Source organism: Toxorhynchites rutilus, chromosome 1 (assembly GCF_029784135.1).
Source record: "Toxorhynchites rutilus septentrionalis strain SRP chromosome 1, ASM2978413v1, whole genome shotgun sequence".
In the NCBI taxonomy this organism is placed as follows: Eukaryota; Metazoa; Arthropoda; class Insecta; order Diptera; family Culicidae; genus Toxorhynchites; species Toxorhynchites rutilus.
Window position 1 is genome coordinate 166369502 of NC_073744.1, and position 23232 is coordinate 166392733.

General features: G+C 40.2%; 1 protein-coding gene across 1 annotated transcript in view; it reads right to left on the minus strand.

Moving 5' to 3' along the window:
- Window positions 1-14042, minus strand: part of LOC129761857 (tyramine beta-hydroxylase) — a 45174-nt gene extending 31132 nt beyond the window's left edge. Inside the window, exon 1 of the mRNA XM_055759666.1 lies at window positions 13685-14042. Within this exon, the coding sequence (XP_055615641.1) occupies window positions 13685-13796 (112 nt within the window). The 5' untranslated portion in view covers window positions 13797-14042. The remainder of the gene's footprint in view (window positions 1-13684) is intronic.
- Between the last annotated feature and the right edge of the window lie 9190 nt (window positions 14043-23232).

Consider the following 23232-nt stretch of genomic DNA (forward strand, 5'->3'; position numbering starts at 1 on the left):
AAAAGGAGCAAAGTAATCAAATGTAACATCAGCAACACGAGCGGTGACAAAGAAGCAACAGCATCGACAGCAGAGGCAGTAGTGTTGTTTAGTTTTCCTATCACAATCTGAACGGAAATACAACGAACATCATCTACTTCGCTCCTGTCACAACGTGTTCCATTCCACCGTTACTGGGAAGAAATAGTTAATTTACCAGTTCTTTTCAGAACTATTATTTCGAAAGAGATTTCGCTGTGGGCTCGCAAGTTAAATTTTCAATGAAGGCATTTGCAGGCACGTTTCTACTGGAGAACCGTGCGCCACGATCGATCATATCGATCCATCACACATTGTGGTGCAACTTTGGTCGGTGGACGTTTCGCTTCAATTCCCATGCCGTCTGGTGAAGAGTTTTTCTGTATTTTTGTAAATAAAATATCAATGCATTTTAAAACAATAACAAGAATTGGATAAAAGCATTTGGTAGTTCTACGTCTGTAATGCGATAGTGTCTTGAACCTAACCTACCTTTTTTTGTTTCCCAAAATGAAGCTCCGAAAAAAAAACATCACGATTATGTAGAGGCTGTCGAGAATGTTGTGACCGAGGTGCATAACTTTCTCGACAACCTCTACAACGATGGGTTCTTTTGAAATAAAACTTTATTTTTGGGAATAACAAAAGGAGAACTGATTTTTAACGTAGAACTACGTCTTTCAGGAAGGGCACCAAATCAGAAAACAGGCCACGTTTTTATGAAATAAAATTAACGTAAATAACTATTTTCACTGTGAACGAATTCTCATGATTTGCATACCAATCGAATCGGAAATTCTCCAAGATTTGTTTGATATGCTATTTATTACAATTCGTTAATCTCTAAATGGTTTAAATTCATGAAAACTGGAAGAATTTCATTTTCCCCATACATTTGTTCTACCGATATGTGTTTGCTAACCCTACCCGTATTTCGAATGCCTATAACTCGAACATTTCTTAATAGATCGGAAAGATGTTTGCATCAATTGATAGGAAATATTTCTACGCGTCTATCACAATTCATAAAATGTTATTTTTCATGAGATGAACAATTGAATAACTGTAAAATGTCAAGCGTTATCTAAACGCCCTATCTATCAAGTTTTGGTTGGACCGATTTACGGTTTCCCCAACACAGACTTCAAAATCGATGTACCTGTGGAAATTCGCTTTGCAAATATACAGGGTTTTCCAACTTTAAATTCCGAAAGTAAATTGAAATAAAACACACTTAGAATTCGAATTTCGATGAAACTTTTATTTCAAATTAAAGTTTGGTTTATGTCATTATGTGTGAAATACAACATCATTCAAATGTCCACCTAGGGCTTCCTCGTACACCTTGATCCGGAACAGGTAATTTCCGATGACTTTTCGGCACATATGGGGCGGTATCTCGGTCATAACTTCACGAATGTTGTCTTTCAAATGTTCAAGAGTTTGCGGAGAGTTGGCATAGACACGGTCTTTCGCATAACCCCACAAAAAAAAAAGTCTAGCGGGTTCAAATCGCATGATCTGGTCGGCCAATTGGCATCACCAAAACGCGAAATTATGCGTCCCTCAAATTCCGTTCGCAATATCGGTTCGGTCGTGTTGTGTGGCACGTGGCGCCGTCCTGCTGAAACCACATGTCATCCGTATCCATATCTTCAATTTGTGGCAAAAAAAAAATCGGTTAACATGCGGCCATAGCGCTCACCATTCACAGTTACCGTCTCGCCGTCCTCATTTTCAAAGAAATACGGCCCGATGACTCCACCAGACCATAATGCGCACCAAACAGTGACTTTTGGCGGATGCAATGGCCTCTCAACAATCACGTGTGGATTTTCTGAGCCCCATATACGGAAATTTTGGGTGTTCACATAGCCACCGAGCTGATGTGAAAATTCAGCATTTTGCTGCGTTCACCCAATCGACGTATGCCCGACGCATTCCATGGTCACCACGCTCTAATTTTTGTACCAGTTGAACTTTATATGGATGTAGGTGCAAGTCCAAATGCAAAATTCGCCACAATGATGTGTTTGACAAGCTCAATTGCTGAGCACGCCGTGGAATCGAAACATTCGGGTCATCCCCCACACTGGCAGCAACAGCAGCAATATTTTCGGCCGAACGCACATTACGATGATGCACAGGTTTCACAATATCCGCTACGGATCCAGTTTGTTCGAATTTACGCACTACATTAGCGATTGTGTGCTCTGTAGGCCATCCATGACGACCAAAATCCGTCCGTAATGCTCGAAAAACATTTGCCGGTTTTTCATCATTTTTATAGTATAAGTTAACAAAATTAACAAGTTGTGCGATGCTAAAACGATCCATATTGTAAAATGGCAGACGATATGACGCTTTGGTTGACAGCTATGTCAAACGGTTGTCAGCGCAGGGCTGTATACTTTCGGAAGCCCGAAATGGAAAACCCTATAAATGCAAGTTGGGGGTATTTTTGTTCCCACCGAGCTGTATTTCCCTAAAATAGTCATTTCAGATACTAGAGGTGAATGAACTTTTGCGGTTCAAGAACTATGTAAACATAAGAGATGCAATAATTTCAGAGGGAAATGTAAAATATAATGATCGTTTGACAATTCTTCCGTTCACATATTATGGTAGTCCTAGGTCCATTATATCAAACGTAAAAGGACGTCCATCAAATTTACTTGTAACGAAGAACATAAACAAACCAAAAAATTCGATACATTTGAAAATAATATTCGAAGTGGTAAACAAGTGGATTGCATAATATAATTGCGTAGTTATACGTCGAAAATGCGGTCGTGTCCTAGATACAACCCCTTACTTTTTAAGTTGGAAGGGAACTATTGTGAAGGCCGATTCACGGGATCGATAAAGCAGAAAAAAAGACGGGTGGGTAATGTCGGGGACATAACCGGAGTGACGTAGGACTATACAAAGGAGACAGCCTTTGTTATTTTTTTTTAATATATTGTTTTATTTTCTTCTCCTGCGTGAATACCTACCTATCTACCTGGAAAATTAATTAGTTTACTGTATACTCTTTATGAACATGTTGGTGGTTCTGTAAAGAACCTTTGGTGTTGTGCGTTTGGTTTGCGTTTTTTTTTTATGATGGCCCACCACCTACCACAGCACATGGAATACATTCTTGCATTGTCTTGTGTGCAAAAGAAATATGGTGATACTTTAGCTCTTTGCCAAACGATACATATCTCTCGCAATGAAATCCGATTTTAACTCACACATCACTAATTATCATCTACGATTTACGTTTCGGCTGCTAATAAATTTATTATTTATTAGTAACAATAACACACACAGCTTCCCGATTGAAATATTTATATAAATAAAAATCGAAGGCCAAATGCGTTCGTAAGCGCAAAACCCGAGGAAGGAATGATCAGATTTGAGCCGTCTTCATTCTGTTGTATCAATATAGCGAAGAGAAAATCGAAAAATTTTTGGAAAACTCTGCGGGAAGTTCGAAGATTGAATTCTCAATTTTTTACAATCACATCGTTGCTAGATTTCGCGTTTGCGGAATTAAGCTTCGTGTTTCGTTGGTATGAAGCGAAAACGGCAATAGATTCTCAGGTGGAATAACGCACTTTACAAATAAAATTATGAATGATAATTTACTTTTCTGTATCAAACATGTATTCAACGTAACGGAGAAACATGTTATTTGCAAGTGAATCAAGAATCTTGAGCGAAAATTTTGTCTGAAAATAAATTTATATTATAATGATGAGTTTTGGTAGATGCAATAGGAAATTTATAGTAAAAATAAATTGTAAAGGGCCAATTAGAAGATCAACCAAGGGAGAGTTCTACGATTGAACCCACGACCATTATTACAACATATAAACTATACGAAATGAAAAGGATTATTGAGAATTCCCTCGAATATTTCAATTCCATCAATAGGGCTAGCGGAATTACATACATCGCTAACTCGAAATATTATTTAGAGATGAATCAAAGCATAATGTAAAATTTTGTAACGAACAAACTTCACATTGAAATAAAAATTTGAACAATTAAAGAAAATAAACGTCAGTAATTGCTTATACATTCATCTCAACTCCAAACACTTTCTAGCACCGAAGATTTAGAGCGAGAGAGATTATGACCATTTTTAACTTTTTCATATTTTCACCTGAACACTAAAACGTAGGCTTTTCTTTCAGCCAACAGCGAAAAAACACTTGGTGGCAAGCATATATATTTATCGCGTGGTATCGTAATACAACCAATACTTCAGAATTGTGCAATTTTTAACTATTACAGATTTTCATAAGTCAATTTGCTGCTGCACTTTTGTGGTTCACTTATGGTCACCATACATCAAATGCTCCAAGGAACGGCATTCGTGTGTTAGGAATTCAAATCAATCAATTAATTGGAGAGGTATTAACGTTCAAAAACTGAACACTTTTTTACATCGAAATTTTGAAATGGGCCCCTATATTGAAAGGTTAGACGTAGTCCTACGTCAAAAGGCAGCATTTTCTGACGTATATGGCCTTGTTGTCGGTCCCGTTGGCGACGGAAATGGTGCTTTTCCGGTCGTATTTTCGGATGCCCTGGTAAACCAAGTATTTTGAGGGAATTTGTATAGTGTATATATCTTAGAGATGTTTGTAACATACCACTTCTTATCGCCTTGTCCGAAGCTGTTTAAGGTCCGATTTTACCAACTTCGCATGCGAGAAGCTTGGATTTTCACGTCGTACGACCAAAAATTTCAAGCATTGCTCCTCTTGCTTGCAAACCATTTTCAGAACCTAAGAGCAACGTGAAATTCATAATGAAGAGATTATTCTACCCACAGAAACCTACAGAATGAGGGATGTTCAGTATAAATGTACACTCAAAAGGAATACGGCAAATTTAAGTTGACCAAATTTTTAGCGTTTCACCCTTTACGTTTACGTTTGATGATAAAGAAGCACAGAAAAATACAATTTAGTGAAGAACAAAGAATATTCTTCTGAATTACTATAACTATAGGCTGCGGTTCTGAGACTACATGATGCGAAGAACATACAAAGGATATCCAAAAAGTAACAGAAGTTTTTGACTAACCCGACAAAGGGCGGTCATCTTAGTGTGATAAGATTCCTACGTGTCATATGCATCAAGCAATGATAGCAGGTGGTCCGTATCACTCTTTTTTTCACTGTGATTAGTTGAAATGAGCCCTGCAAATGAAAAATTTATGTTACTTGTGAAGTGCGTCCAGTGACTCGATTATTTTAGAGTTGGAAGCGTTTGAAGGATCCTACACGCCGCTCATAGTTAGCGAAATCTTGCCTAAGTTTATTATGACTACATTACCGCAGCCACTATACAGAAGCGATCTAACTCCATGAGACTTTTGACGTAGGAATTCTAATGTAGAGGCACGAATTTCGATAGTTTTTATGAGCTGTGACCAAATATTAAATATAAATAAGTTATAATATCCAATATCATGAAATAAAACAAACAGCCTTATCTCCAACCAGGCAGAGAACGGCCAACGAATGAGAAGCAAGGGAGATGATGACAGCTTAGAAACTAAAGATAAGAAACTAGTATTTAAGACGATGTAAACCGCTCACTCGGGGAACTCAAATAAAGTGTCAACAAGTATCGACAAGCTGCCGAGAAAAACTTTGTTTTTTTTCCACTTCCCGAACCCGGAAGTTGAAACTGGCGCCCGAATAGGGACCCGAAAGCCAAAAGTGTTAGTGAAAAAGTGCTCAAGTTATAGTGAAGAAAGTTAACCGCCGCAGCTCAGTAGTGCCTCGCCAAAAGCCAATCCAGAGTCTTAAACCGGATCTTCACACGGCGACTTCGAGTAACAGCGCTCTCACGGAAAGCTTAAGTGTTAGTTTACAAGGATCGCAGTCAGGGCACAATCACGCCATCTGTACATGTCAATCCCCCTGCAAGTACGTGCCAAAATCAACGGAAAGAACGCGAAACTTTCCTGGAACTACGTCGTACCATTATCAACGTCAGAGAACCATCTGCTTGTCAAACACTTCATCGTGGTAAAATACCAGCAGATCGTTATCATCAATAGCTGCCTAGCAGCATAAACAGTCAACGTCTAGAGACCTTCAAACGTCCTCTACACCAACGACACAGTTGCCAACCCGGATCTGAAACACTTCATCGTTACAACACACCCCGAGTTATCAACAACAATTAGTCACTTGGTGACATAAGCAAGCAACGTGACTTAAGAGTGCCCGCCGAGGTTACCTTAGCGATTACGTTTGCCCTTCAACAAAACCACAACTCTCCAGGACACATTTCACGTGTAGACGAACGGATAGATGCCATAGTAGCCGGACAGGAAGCAAACTGGATCCACATCACCATCCCCCGAAGGAGACAACTGACCGTTGGTGAAAACACCAACGATAATCTATACATAATTTTCAGGCTATTAATTCCCAAACAATCATTCCAATCATATAAGATAATCCCAAACAACTATCAGAACAAAACAATTCAACCTACAACAACTCAAATCTTGAAGAATCAAGATCAAATATACTTTGATCAACCAGGAACAATTATAAAAGAAACCAACTTAAGGAAAATCACCGAAAACACCTGTATACCCAAATTATTAGACCAAGAACAAAATGTTCAATGTAACTTTACCACGAAAAACGAAGATTTAGAAGAACTACTCTCAATCAACTCAATTCTTGTTCAATCATCTAAAATAATTGTAAAAACTAATTGTGAAAAAACAACACACGAGCTATCAGGAACTTACATAATCCACAATGAATGTCAATTAACAATCAATGAGAAAATAGTACTAAAGCAACCCACACCTTATTGAATTATAAGTCCTACATACACAAAGACAAATGTAAAGCACTTACAACAAATAGACAAAGTAAACATAGACGAATTAATATTGGAACAACAAATTCATGCACAAAACATGAAAATACTGGTAATCACAGGATCAACCTTAACCGCAACAATCATAGGAGTTATTTGCCTCTTAATATTATACAAATTAATTCCTTCATGCCTGAAGAAAAAACAAGAAATCACGGTGAAACAAAAAAGTATCCCAATGAATCCCCTTAGCAAATTTGGATGAATCGAGACGTTTCATTCTTAAGAAAGGGCGAGTTATAATATCCAATATCATGAAATAAAACAAACAGCCTTATCTCCAACCAGGCAGAGAACGGCCAACGAATGAGAAGCAAGGTCCTGATTTATCCTGATTTTTATTTTCATTATTCTTGATTTTTTCAAATATTCTGCTTATATTCTTGTTTCTCCATAGTAACACTTTCGTTTTCGAAACATTTAATTTATACGCCGGTATAGAAATGAAACACGAAGTCCTACGTCAAAAGGTCAACTAGAAAAACTAAACACTCGGCCTTCTGAAAAGCCTCGCTACCATTGCCGCTAGCAAGATTACAGATAAATCGTGAATGCCTTATTGGGACTTTCCACGATCGATCAATCAATTATCGTGGATTCGAGCATTGTTTCCGGGTTAAAAGTGGCGTCCAAGTACAGCGAATTTCAAGCCGCAAGTGAAGAAGATATTTTCCAGCGGTAAGAGTTAAAGTCTTCGGTGGAAAACAGAAGGTAAAAATTTGTACCGTAATGGTTGCTTTCGACACCCCGCTACACATCCGATTTGGTTCTAATTTTCATGCTCGCACACAGTCACATTCATTTCACACGTTAACAATGCGGTTGCGACTTGGACACCATCTGTGTTTATTTATTGTTTTGCGGCTCGCGACATGACTGCGTGACTGACACGTGTTTGTGTTTGAAATAACATACCTAATTTATTCGTCAAATTATTTACTTGTATTACTGCATTCACTGTTTGTGCATATTATATTTTTTTATTGTTATCTCAGTGGAATCCTGGCTTACGATCAGTTACAAGCATTTATCGCAGTATGGAGGTCACTGATATCTTTCTGTCGAATATAACATCGATTCCCATCCCGATCTTGTATCCGGTACGAAGAAAAGTTCGTACGAATTATTGGAAAGATGTGTATGGCTTCGTATTTCGAATTTATTAAAACTGCTTCTACGCCGGCTGAACTGTTGTGGATATATTTATCCGCATTCGACCCGAGTACATCTGAGAGCGACATCGCTAGGTTAAGCAGGGAATGCATGAATTTGAGCACTGATGTAAAACCAAAAGTGATAAGGTTGGTCTCCAAGGACAAAGATCCTGCCACTTGAGCTTTGTAACCTTCGAAGTTGGCGTGGACAAATCCTTCAGAAACGTTCCCTTGTCTAAAGACTCTTGGCCTGAAAACGTGTCTTTTCGCGAATTCGTGAGTTTTCCGCAGTCATCAGGATTCCTACGGATCAATCTTCTTCCGGAGGTGGTGCCAGTAGCGCCAAATCACGTCATCCTATGCTTCGCTTATCGCCCCAGAACGCAATGCCTGTAGCACAAAGAAAGCCCCTAGGTCTCCCGACCCAGTCGCGCTTGCAGCTCGTATATGCCCTCTTAGTCGTTCTGGTCCTGTGGTCGAGGATGGCGTCGGGGTCTTTCGAGTTCCCCATACAGGCAAGTACGTTCACTGTAATGTAACACCATTCTACCCACGGATAAACCATACTGATTCATCAGATTACGAGCGAATTCCAATCGACGGCCTCTTGATGTACTATCAGAACGTTCGTGACCTAAGAACAAAGATAGACGATTCGTTTTTGACAGCCGTTGATTCCAACTACGATGTTATAGTCCTCACCGAAACCTGGCTTGATGAACGAATTAATTCATCTCAATTGTTTGGGAGTGCGTTTACTGTTTTTCGTAACGACCGCAATCATCTAAATAGTTCCAAATCATGTGGAGGTGGGGTTTTCATTGTATTTTCTAACCGTCTTAGTTGCTGTCCCGACCCTACTTCGGTTTGTCTATCTCTCGAGCAGATTTGGGTGAAAATTACGACACCAAACAGATCTTTAAGTGCTGGGGTAATATACCTGCCTCCTGACCGGAAATTGAATTCCATCAGTATCAACAGTCACATCAGTTCGATTGGTAATGTACTGTCAAGTAGAAAAGAACGACTTGGCTCTACTTCTTGGTGATTACAATCAGTCTGGGCTTACTTGGAACGTCACTGCAAATGATCATCCCACCATCGATGTTCTGCATTCGAACATTCCGGCTTCCTGTAGTACACATCTGGATGGTTTCAGTCTCCATAATCTAACGCAAATCAACAAAATTATGAACATTAACTCTCGGATCCTTGACTTTGTGCTTGTGAATAAAGCTGCAATCCCGGAATGTTCTGTTATTGAAGCTTGGAATCTGTCCATCCTGCATTGGAAATTGCTATTTTGTTATCGATGCCCGTTCGCTTCGACAATACCGCTGATGTGCATGAGCTCGACTTCCGAAGAACCGATTTTGTTGCATTGAGCCATTCACTCGCCCAGGAGAATTGGCAGTTCCTGGATTCCTGCTTGTCGATAGATGAAGCCGTTAAGCACTTCGAGGAGGTCGTGGGCCGAGCAATATACAAAGTATACAAGGCGTGTACAAGACAATCTACGGCGCAACCCAAAGCAGTTCTGGTCGTTTGTGAAGACTAAAAGTAAAGAGAATGGGCTACCGGTGGAAATTCACTTGGGGAACAGGAGAGCCTGCACTTCATTGGAAAAATGTCAACTCCTGGCTGAGCACTTCAAGGGCGTCTTCAACTGCTTCAACTGATTACTGCGCCTCGTCGAGCCAAATTGGTGATGCTACTAGGGACACGCCCAGAGATATTTTGTATTCGGATATCTTTATGATCTCTTCAGCTTGCGTCGAATCTGCCATCAAAAAACTAAAATTCTCCTACGTTGCTGGACCCGACGGAATTCCCTCCTGTATACTGAAAAATTGCTACCCGGAGCTCATTACACCACTGTCGAAACTGTTCAATATTTCGTTGCAGCAGGGTGTGTTTCCTACACGTTGGAAATTCTCATTTATGTTTCCGGTTTTGACGTGGGACTACGTCTAACCTGAGTATATGGGGGGTAAAATGAAAACCTACACACAGGAAAATACAGGAAAAAATGAAAGATTCCAAATGCTTATAACTCGAATATTTCTTACTGTATCGGGAAGATGTTTGCATCAATTGATAGGGAATATTTCTACGCATCTATCGTAATTAATAAAATGTTGTTTATTATTCGATAAACAACTGAGTAACTGTAAAATGTTAAGCGTTATCTAAACGCCCTAACTACTTTGTTTTGATAGGCCCGATTTACAGTTTCCCCAACACAGCCATCAAAACTAAGCAGCCTTTGTGAAATCGGCATTGCAAATAAATGAAAGCTGGGGGTATTTTTGTTCCGACTGAAATGTGTTTCCCCAACACAGACTTCAAATCCATGGAGCGTGGGGAAATTGGCATTGCAAATACATGTAAGTCGGGGGTATTTTTGTTCCAACTGAAATGTGTTTCCCCAACAAAGGCTTCAAATCCATGGAGCGTGGGGAAATTGGCATTGCAAATTCATGCAAGTCGGGAGTATTTTTGTTTCGACTGAAATGTGTTTCCCACACATAGACTTCAGAACCAAGGTATCTGGGGAAATTGACATTGCAAATTCATGCAGGTCGGGAGTATTTTTGTTCCGACTGAAATGTGTTTGCTCAACACAGTCTTCAAAACCAAGATGTCTGGGGAAATCGGTTTTGCAAATAAATTCAAACTGCGAGTACTTTTGTACTCACCTGCCTTTGTGCAACCTAGAATACGTTTCCTGAACACAGTATAAGTTGAAGTTGTTGATTCATGTAAGCCGGGGGTACTTCTGCACCCGCATGTTTTTTTTTGTACTCCGAAAAATGTTTCCTAACACGGATTACAAAAACGGGTACGAACACAACGCTTTGGCTCGGTTATTCAAGATTGCATTGAAGGGTATGCCTTCATATCTTCTACTTACTGAATTTCTGGCACTGAGTACCTGAAGTTCATCAAATAAAACAAATTCGCGATTCGAGAAGTACGTACACTTGAGAGATGCAAACTTCAGAAGGAAATGTAAAATAAAATAATCGTTTGATAATTTTCCCGTTCACATACTTTGTCCGAGGTATCGTACCAAACGAAAAAGGACATTAAATTTACTTGTAACGAAGAACATAATCCACCACAATGCATGATTTGACCTTACATGGCATTTATTCAATCCGTTTACTCACAAAGCAAATATGTTGAATTCGATTGAATTCGGAAATTGTTTAATTCAATCAAAAATTTAATGAATACATACAAATGATTGCTAAGCTAAGCTAGTCCCACGTCAACTTTGCGGTTATATCATAGCTATAACCCACCCATTTTTTTTAAGAACGTCGAAAATTATCGAGGGATCACATCGCCTAATGCATGTTCTAAAATTTTTGAGATCATAATTAACGACGCACTATTCTTTTGCTGCAAAAATTACATCTCTGTTGATCAACACGGCTTTTATCCAAAGAGATCAATCTCAACGAATCTCGATCCCTTCGTTTCATTCTGCCTTAGGAGTATGGAAGCTGGAGCGCAGGTGGATGTTGTGTACACCGACCTCAATGCTGCTTTTGACAGGGTTGATTTCACCATACTGCTTGCTAAACTCGAGAATCTCCGAGACTCACTCGTTGGTTCAGGTCTTACCTTACCAATCGAAAAATATGTGTACGAATTGGATCTGATTTTTCGGAGAATTTTACCAACAGCTCAGGAGTACTTCAAGGCAGCAACCTTGGACCGTTGCTTTTTTCCATCTTCATAAACGAGATCGGATTGATCATCCCAGCTGGTACTCGATCATTCTATGTGGATGATGTTAAAATGTACTTGACTGTTCGAAGCGCAGCTGATTGCTTACGCCTACAGCATCTGATAAACACTTTTGTAGAGTGGTGCACAAGAAATTATCTCACACTAAGTGTTTCGAAATGTAAAGCTATAATATTTCACCGAAAACTCAAGCCAATAACGTTTACATACATGATCGATTTTCAACCTTTGCTACGTGTGGAAAAAATACCTGATCTTGGAACTACGCTTGACTCTGCCTCAACGTTTATGTCGCATTACTCGGACATAATTACCAGGGCTAATAAGCAACTCCGATTCATGTTCAAAATTTCCGATGAGTTTCGCGATCCAACCTGTTTGAAAGTGTTGTTCTGCACGCTTGTTCGATCAGTTCTGGAATTCGGCGTGGTTGTCTGGTGTCCTTATCACACATTATGGATTGCTAGGATTGAATCAATTCAAAAGAAATTCGTCCGTTATGACCTGCGTAATCTTCCGTGGAATGATCCAATCAATCTTCCACCCTACGAAGCTCGATGTCAGTTACTAGGACTGGAAACACTTGATTCCAGAAGAAAGGTTAGCCAGGCGATGTTTACAGCTAAAATGCTATTGGGTGAAATAGATTGTCCTGGTCTTCTCGCGGAACTGAATATTTATGCTCCTGAGAGAGTACTCCGGTCAAGAAGTTTTCTTCACCTTGGGCCCCGTTTTGCAAACTACGGTTTACATGACCCAATTCGCTTCCTGTCAGCACGATTCAATTCATTTTATGGGTTCATCGATTTCAACCTATCTGCTGAAGCCTTTCGTCGTCGGATTCATCGAGGACTACATGATCGAGAGTGATTGCCGGACACTTCCAACGATGGACTATGCCAACTTTTAACTATTTTTTTAACTGATTATCGATGTTATGACAACCATTATTGTTTGTCTGTACGTTTTTTTACAATGTTTAATGTCAAGATATGGGCTTTTTACGCCACTCTGGCTTTTCCCCATCTGTTTTCAATATGACAACACAAGTCAGATGAAATAAATAAATTTTGATATCGACGATATGAAAACAAACGGAAAACAGTTTGCATTCCCTAGAGCTCACACTACCTTACGGCTTACAATTAGAAAATAAACTTCACGGCAGAGAATTGCTGAGTCCTCGCTAAACAAACATAACGAGATTATTCTGCAGGTGCTCGGAGCAGATTGGTAATACTGAACGAAAGCTACGAGTGATTTTTTTTTCCGAAATAACTTGTTTTGTAGCTTTTGTTCAGAATTCACACTGCATCTCACGAATTCAAACCCGCTTCTAATGAACCAAAACTGCAAATTTGTTATGTAAACACCAATTAAGCTTAGCATAGTCTATTACAACACGTGTGAAAATGCTCCATATTTCCTCAGCTGGCAGTCACTGTAAATCGACTCGACCTCAAATCCTCCGGTCCGGCACAAGAAGCCCACCGGCCAACCCGACCGCTTTAATAACGATTTTCGCCAAACTTAATTACTCGAGCCCAATCATGCCGTGAAAATGTATTTAGCTGCATCATATCGTAAATTACATTTCTCCGGCAAACGTGCCCGAGGCGCCCTAATAAGCCTTATACAGCTTCCGTTCGCCGATGCTGCTCCTCTCGCCGCCACTAATTAAACCGAAAAGCCATCCATCAATTTAAATATTTGCTTCCTCGGGATAAGTTTCAGTGGTACTGTTCTGTATCCCCACACCACCCCCACAAACTCCTTCCAAGCACCCAGGTGTGCAAGGTGTACCCCGAAAGTCATGGTGTGTAAAAATTTGTTTGAGAACTCACTGAAACATGATACGTGGTGGTGATGGTGGTGAATGCCGGCGACAAGGACAACTGCCACGGCAAGCACTATCTGCAGACGGTGCTTCCGCCGCTGACACTTGCTGATACTCATGTTCACTTGAAGAACTTTTTTTTAATTAATTCATGAATTATGAATTTTTCTTCACAGTCGCTCCTGTGCGCCCTCCCCCACTGGGAGCCGGTGAGACGCACGTCACGTATTAACCCTTCAATCACTCGCTGCACGGATCGTGATACGGTTCCCGGCTGCAGTACACAACACACAAACACACATATGAGATCGGAACCCTTTTCTCGGGGAGAGAACAAGAGGACACGTTCTGCACCGTTCAGCGGTTACCGGCGAACTGAAGAAGCATCACACTTTCCGATCTAATTTATTCGTAAAATCTTCACGCCTCCCTTATCATCTCCACTGCTCTCTACCATCGTCATCCATCTCACGGTCCTCGGTCCTCGGTCCGTCGTGGACTTCCGCAAGGTGGCAATGATAAGGCTCCAACCCCCCACACAATGCTCTCGGAATTGACATCGATGATCCATAGGTGAAATATAGATGCATCGGGATGATTGAAGGGTTGCGTCGTGATTGATGCACGCAAAGTTCTTGCGAGGATTGACAGGATTTCGTGAAAGCGAGTCCCGCGGCTTTGCAAGTGGATTAAGCCGGGCGAAGAGTTTCCGTGGCGTCATGGACCGCTCCTAATAGTGACATTTGAATCATCCCGGGCGCGCGTTTACATGTTTGCACGTTTCGCCGCCGTTTTCGGTCCCATTTCGTTGTCGCCCTCCCGTGGAATCATTTTTCAACTTGACGGGAACTTTTCCGGTCGCTGCTTTTACATAAATATACACACAAACAAGAAAGCGCGCGCGTTCCGTTCCACGATTGAATCGCGCTCGCATTGTGTTCGGCTTTGTTTTGTTTTATTTTAGCCGAAAAAGTTTTGTGGATTGAAGTATTTTTATGTTTCGGTACAATGATGGCGGTTGCGGTGCGACTCGCTGCTTGTGGTCGCATAAATTGGGGCTCATTTTACGTCGGTTTTTGGTCCGACGATTCGAAATAGGGTTGGCGTGTAATTGATACCATTTTCGACAAGGGATGGAGGTGGACATTTATGTCAGCGTAAATTGGGTCATTTGTTAGACTTTTTTATACATTCACTTCGCGGTTTGGTGGATGCTTCCACACAGGATCGTTGTGTTTCATGCGTTGTTGAAAATAAATAGAATGAATAGGAAAAGTCACAGAAGAAACTGATTATATTAACAAAGTTGAAAACTGCATAGATATTTGTCACAGCTGAGGTCGTTTACTTGTTAGTAAATTTACTACAGTAGAATCCTTTGATTATGCCTTCGCTTAGGGGCCGTCATATACCACGTGGACAGAAAAGCACGATTTTAAACCCTCCTCTCCCTCTCCGTGGACAGCGTGGACTTTTTCATACCCTTCCCCCTGTTGTCCACTAGGACATTTTTCCATATTATATTAGGATAACTGCGGAAATAACTGAATTGCTCATAAATTAAATTTTAATTCCATTTAAGATTATTTTGTTTCAAATTTTACTAGCTCTGCCCATGTTTGTATAGGAGACGTAAGCGACAAAATGAATAAAATCGACTTTTCCGCCGTTTTGCATTCTACGTAATGTAATACGTTTGCCTAACATGCAAACAAACATTTTTTGTTCGATAACATTTGAGCGATTTTGAAAATACGTTTCCGAAAAATCACTATTTATCCGCATAACAGACGTAGTTCCATACAGCTTTCATACATCGTTCGAAAATTAACAATTGTCAGTATTATATGCTATGAGCTATATCTACATTATACAGGGTTTTCCATTTCGGGCTTCCGAAAGTATACAGCCCTGCGCTGACAACCGTTTGACATAGCTGTCAGCCAAAGCGTCATATCGTTAGTTGAATGTCTGCCATTTTACAATATGGATCGTTTTAGCATCGCACAACGTGTTAATTTTGTTAAATTATACTATAAAATGATGAAAAACCGGCAAATGTTTTTCGAGCATTACGGACGGATTTTGGTCGTCATGGACGGCCTACAGAGCACACAATCGCTAATGTAGTGCGTAAGTTCGAACAAACTGGATCCGTAGCGGATATTGTGAAACCTGTGCATCTTCGTAATGTGCATTTGGCCGAAAATATTGCTGCTGTTGCTGCCAGTGTGGAGGATGACCCGAATGTCTCGATTCCACGGCGTGCTCAGCAATTGGGCTTGTCAAACACATCATTGTGGCGAATTTTGCATTTGGACTTGCACCTACATCCATATAAAGTTCAACTGGTACAAACATTAGAGCGTGGTGACCATGGAATGCGTCGGGCATACGTCGATTGGGTGAACGAACAACAGCAGCAAAATGCTGAATTTTCGCATCAAATTTTCTTCAGCGATGAGGCACATTTCGAGCTCGGAGCTCGGTGGCTATGTGAACACCCAAAATTTCCGTATATGGGGCTCAGAAAATCCACACGTGATTGTTGAGAGGCCATTGCATCCGTCAAAAGTCACTGTTTGGTGCGCATTATGGTCTGGTGGAGTCATCGGGCCGTATTTCTTTGAAAATGAGGACGGCGAGACGGTAACTGTGAATGGTGAGCGCTATGGCCGCATGTTAACCGATTTTTTTTGCCACAAATTGAAGATATGGATACGGATGACATGTGGTTTCAGCAGGACGGCGCCACGTGCCACACAACACGACCGAACATGGCCATATTGCGAACGGAATTTGAGGGACGCATAATTTCGCGTTTTGGTGATGCCAATTGGCCGTCCAGATCATGCGATTTGAACCCGCTAGACTTTTTTTTTGTGGGGTTATGCGAAAGACCGTGTCTATGCCAACCATCCGCAAACTCTTGAACATTTGAAAGACAACATTCGTGAAGTTATGACCGAGATACCGCCCCATATGTGCCGAAAAGTCATCGAAAATTACCTGTTCCGGATCAAGGTGTGCGAGGAAGCCCTAGGTGGACATTTGAATGATGTTGTATTTCACACATAATGGCATAAACCAAACTTTAATTTGAAATAAAAGTTTCATCGAAATTCGAATTCTAAGTGTGTTTTATTTCAATTTACTTTCGGAATTTAAAGTTGGAAAACCCTGTATCTATATCTATATATAATTACATTCTTCGCCTGCCTGCCAACATGCCTGTCACGATAGTGTCTTATTACTTAGTGTTTCCTAATAGATGAATATAAGAAACCATTGAAACGCTGCTCATATAATTACTATTTTCTGTACACTGACCCCCCCCCCCCCCCGACTATTAATGGAAGAGGACTCTTAAGGTCGAGCAGCGTTTCGCCTCAAACCCTGTTGGGACCGGAAGGACACTTACTAAGTAGGAACACACAATAATACAACACGTGTCCACTAATCGTCAACCGCACACGTTCTTCTCAATTCGAATCTCACTAACTTAGGCTCAAAGGCTTCTAAGCCAATTCATCTGACCACTATCTGCGAGCGAGGCCTGGTGGTTCCGTTCGAACCCGAATAACGCGTACTCAAAAAAAAAACAGAGAAAAACAATCAAGGGCTGTTTGTTGTGGTAGATGAGTTCGAAAACGAAGGCGATATTTAATAACGGAATTTATTCTAGGGATTTTGTTTGTGGGTGGATGTGAGGGTGATTAAATTGGTGACTACACACGGTACTTGCAATTTTTTTGTGGATTGCCTCCGTTCTCCTTCTCGGCTAGATATACCAGCTGCAGTTTTTGATTTAGTCACTGGTGTCTTGATTGACCAGTAATCCGGTAGATTGTCCCTTGTCAGGGCCTCTTCCTGTGCGACCTTGCATAACGTCCCCGTGCGGGCCTGTAGAGAGAAACCAATACAAAAAGGCCCGTTGGCCGGACCTGACCAACAAAATGCATTAGTACATTTGTGTGATGTCACCAGTTTTTATTTTAATGATCCATTGAAATAGTTTCTAATCAATTACCTTTTTTTTTAATGTGTTAGATTTATAAGTGTGTTCGTTGTTCCTTGATATTATCTCACTGATTTTAGTGTGACTATAGTTTAAGGTAAGATTATTGTTTCGTTTTATTATATTGACCATTTTTATTATACTGACCATAATTTTATGACGATTTAATTTTAAACCACAAACACATATATATTTATATTTTAAAACTAATTGTATTTTTTTAAACCTACAAAAAACACTTGATTATGAATTTGAACATGCAACAATTATCTATACAAATTTACATTCACGACGCGCACTTCTATTCTCGAAGACAGTCGACGACAGAAAGAACGAGCACAGTTTAAGCCGAGAACAAATAAAATGTCGAGAGACCGGACACATAATTGTCCTATCATGTTGTAAGTTGTGCGAGCTGACCAACTCTTGGACACACACCTACAACGTTCACACCACTTCTTCCATGTCCTACGGTCCCCTCTCCATCGTATGCTTATCATATGTCAAGTGACAGATGCAAAGCAGACAGTGGAGATTTTGGCGCATCGATTTGTGGCGAAGCTGCAAAGGTCTTAAGTGACCGAAGGTTACAGTTTTTTAATGTTATAATTGTCTAAATTTCTGCATTTGAGTCTTCAAGTAGATGATGAAACAATAAGATCAGTAGTAAAATTAAAATAATATTGGTTCTGAGCATTATAACTCTTCGGAATCGAAATCGAAACCACATACTCAGCATTTACTCATACCGTTGGTGTAAGTCACTCCACCATCTTTATACGATTGATCGTGATATCGGTAAATCATGTTGCTAAAATTACCAACATTGCAGGTTGCCTTTGCAAATTCAATTAATTGAAAAAAATCATAGGAGGCTGTGTTCAAGATACGACCGGATTGTTGACGTAGAACTACGATGTAATTTTATAGAAGTCGCATATTTATAACTTCGGCTATTATTTTAAAATACTGTGAAATTTTAGAAATAACTGTTTAGTAGAATGGTATGATCGCCCTGAAATGGTTTTCTTTTATCGTAGAATCAGTTGACTATAAATGATTGATGATTCATTCTTACCCCCGCAGAACAGTACTGGTCGTATCGCGCAATTTGTTTCATGTCAATGCATTCAAATTTTACCTCGAACGCTATTTCGGTGGCCTTTTTCACAATTATAATAAACTCGGCTGCAGTCGATTATATACTTGTTGCACCAGCACCATTATTCCACATCTCATAACTACATCAATATATCTTTGGCACCGCATGGAAATAACAACAATGACAATACTTGCATGTATCAAATATCATGCTACATGTTATTTAGTATTGTCTCAGTGGAATCGCATCTCTAGACATCGTTCGTACAACGTAAACCAAGCGCCAAACAAGCGTTCGCCATAGCATGCATACAAAGCCATATATTGGTGGCTTGAAGCTACTAGAATAAACACTTCTCATCATTTAGCACTATTCTCAAAACGAACGCTTTTGTTAATATTACTGGCCTCGGAAAAAGTTGCATTACTTTCTCATGTTCAAGTGCAGCTGTCATCTTTAGTGGAGAAAATTCTGCTACTATCAAGCGAAACCAAATCACATACAAAATTCCAGAATGACATTTATTTTCTTGGTGACTGAATAAACGAAATAAACTCTTTCTGTTAATCTCAACAACATCGAAACGAGTAGCATTGCTTCATTATGATCAAGATTAGTTGCATACATCATCCCCCGTATTTGCGTACAATGTGATTACAAAGACTCGACAGAGAGCATATACTACAACTTCGACAAAGCCAACTTCGACGAGATGAACAATTTCCTCTCAAACGTTAATTGGGATGAAGAATTGGCCAATCGCGACGTCAACGACGCGGCATCAACGGTATCGTGCATCATAATCTTGCCATTGATCAATTTGTATCTAAGCGAACTAACCGTGTACCTCTTAAACCTGTCGAACTCGGAGCTTAAGCGTTTGAAGAAACGGAAAAGGGCAGCTCTTCGGGAACATGCCAAACTTCATACCGAATCCACGAAAACGCGTTATTACAAGGCTAATTCGGACTACAGACGATTGAACGATCAACTACATCAAGCGCACCTAAGACAGCTCCAACGTCGTCTGAAATCCAACCCTAAGAGGTTCTCGCAACGTTCCTTTCTCATCCTTCTCAAGTGGACCGTTTGCTATTACGAGAGAAATGGTTATCTCAGCCGGGAGTCTGAAAAGTTCGAGGGGTTCCGGTCCTGATGGTATTCCGTCCTTGGTCCTGGAACGCTGCTTGATTGCTCTAGCAACACCTACAGCCAATACTTTCAATCTCTCCCTGAGGTCGGGGTACTTCCCCTCCTGCTGGAAGGAATCTTACGTTTTTCCGATTCACAAAAAGGGTTGCAAAAGGACTGTATCGAACTACCGTGGAATAGCCGCTTTAAGTGCTACGTCGAAACTTTTCGAGCTTACAAATAAATTTGATGAACGTCCTTTTACGTTTGATATGATGCCTAGGACTACCAAAATATGTGAACGCAAAAAAAAATTAATCGATCATTGTATTTTACATTTTCCTCTGAAATTATTTCACATCTCATGTTTACCTAGTTCTCGAACCGCGAAAGTTCATTCACCTCTAGTATCTGTAATGACGATTTTTCCAGGCTTCTCAGTTTAAAAGTACGTTTTAGAGAAACATATTCCGGTCTGCACAACGACAAGCGAGTACAAAAGTACTCAACACCAAAAAAATACCCCCGAGTTGCATGTATTTGCAAAGCGGATTCCCCCAGGCACAATGATTTTGAATTCCGTTTTAGGGAAACACAGCTCGGTGGGAACAAAAATACCCCCGACTTGCATGTATATTTGCAAAGCGGATTTCCACAGGTACATCGATTTCGAAGTCTATGTTGGGGAAACCGTTAATCAGGCCAATCAACCCTTAGCAGTTAGGGGTTTACATAACGCTTGACAATTTACAGTTATTCAATTGTTCATCTAATGAAAAATTACATTTTATTAATTGTGATAGACGCGTAGAAATATTTCCTATCAATTGATGCAAACATCGCTTTGAACGCTTATAACTCGAGCATTTCTCAATAGATCGCAAAGGCTTTTGCATCAATTGATAGGAAATATATCTACGCATCTATCATAACGAATAACATTTCATTTTTCTTGAGATAAATAATTAAATAATTGTGAAATATCAAGCATTGTCGAAATGCACTATGTGCTCATTTTTGATTGGTCCATTTTGTGCTCCTCAAATCGTACCGTCCAAAATGGGCAACCAGAGCAGCAGCAAAATACAATGAAGCACGATTGGAAAGGAAAAAGAAAAAAAATGAACGAAACATTGGTCGCAGTCTCACACATGCGTAATTCTCGAGCCAGCCAGTCAGCTTAAAAATCCCCGCTCCGCTGCCGTAACGATCTTTCTCATCGAAACCGTACACCACATCGTTTCGCATCACATCACATCAACAAACCAACACAAGCAGCCATGTCTGGACATGGCAAAGGAGGAAAAGTGAAGGGAAAGGCAAAATCCCGCTCGAACCGTGTTGATTTGCAATTCCCCGTAGGTGTATTCACCAATTGCTCCACAAGGGTAGCTAGGCCGAGCGCGTTAGTTCCAGTGCACCAGTCCACCTAGCCGGCGTTATATAGTTTCGGCCGCCGAAGTGATCGAGTTGGCTGGCAAAGCTGCTCGCGACGATAAGAAAACTCGCATTCAGAACAGAACACATTCGGTTCGGTGGACATCAAGACAACAACTGCCAGTTGCAGCGAGTGGTGAGTGACAAACGCAATCGCAAAACGGCAGCAGGTAGCAAAAGAAAAAAAGTTTGTTCTTTATACAAACTGCTTTGGTGGCAAATCCAGAACAAGGCGGCATCGAGGGCGTTCGAAATGGTTTTTTTCAAGACCACGAGTACTAAGTTTTCTAAATTGGAACCATTCCATAAAACATGGCGGATTTCAGGGCCATTAAACCTTCCAAGAAAGAGTTTACGAAATACAGTTCAATGCTTTCTAAAACAATATCCCAAATAATAATAAAACACAAATTTATTTTTTCATAATTTGTTTGCCAGGAGATAATTTGTTTGAGTATGAGAATTTGGCAGTTGTTCTGAGCTTATTGATGGTTGGGGACTTTCCCGATTATTCAATTTTCACCAATTCTTAAATTGATTTTAGATTGAAAGTACAGTAATTTACATTTAGCTCGACATTTAGCTAATTGGACGGACCTGTAATGCGACATATTTATTTGGACATTTTTGTAAACATAGAGTTCGGGGTCCAAATTATGACCCCACATTAAAAGTGGACACTGTACCACTGTCATCGCAAATGTTCAATTACATGTTAAAATCGCCTCCAATGCGACACTGAGTGGTGTTTCGGCACGTCGCATTAAATATAATTTATGTTGTACAGTAACTCACAGTCACAGTCACAAGCTGGATGGGAAGAAATTTTCCAACTGTGAAAGCTGTGGCGAGTGGCAAACGCAATCGCTAAACAGGAAGGTTTAGCCGAACAAGATGGGGATATCGAGTGATAACAAAACAATAAACTCTTTAGATTAATGATAATTTTGTGATCCTGAAAAGGACCTTTTTTAGCCTGCATCTGAATCCAACGAGCGAATAAATCGTAATGAATGTATTTTCTTCTTCTTCTTCTTTTTGACTTTAAGAGGGTTTAAACTTTTCAGTTCATTCGCCTCTATGAATGTATTTTTTTTGCCATCGCTGCCTTTTAACTCTCATTCGTTCGTCTCGTTGGACTCGCCCCTTTGGCTGAGTCTTGCGGGTTGTCTCTATCCTGTGAGCGTGTACCGCTAAAGTACAAAACGCGCGGATCCGCTGAAAAATATATCATTCTCTTTCAAACCGTAAATCAGTGTGGTTGTATGGCATCGTTTCACATCTCACCGCATCAACGGATTGGTGCCGGAGCACCAGTATACCTAATAGCGGTTATAGAATTTCGGCCGCCGGAGTGCTCGAGTTGAGCACATTCGGTTCGGTGGCAACAACTAGTTTCAGCGAGTGGCAAACGCAATCGCAAAACTGCAGCAGGTAGAAGAAGGAAAAAGTTTGTTTATACAACCTGCTTTGGTGGCAAAACCAGCCTCCGTAAAACACGGCGCTTTTCAGGGCCATTAAACCATTCAAAGAAGAGTTATTAAAAGTTATTAACAATACCAATGCATTCTAAAGTGACATAATATGACATATAATATAAACTGAATTATTTTGTTTATGCGTGTTTTTGAACTTATTGATGGTTGGGGTCTTTTAAATTGATCATTCAGTTTTCACAAACCCATACATGGTTTCCGAATTAAAAGTGGCTTCAAATTACAACACATTGTATGCAGGATGGCATTAACGAATTTTCTCGGTAGCATGAACTGCTTTCTTTGGTTGATATCTGATGTTGAAAATTGACTGACGTTACATCTGAATTGTATAGAAAATTAACTAAGGAGCAACATGATGAGCTATGTAT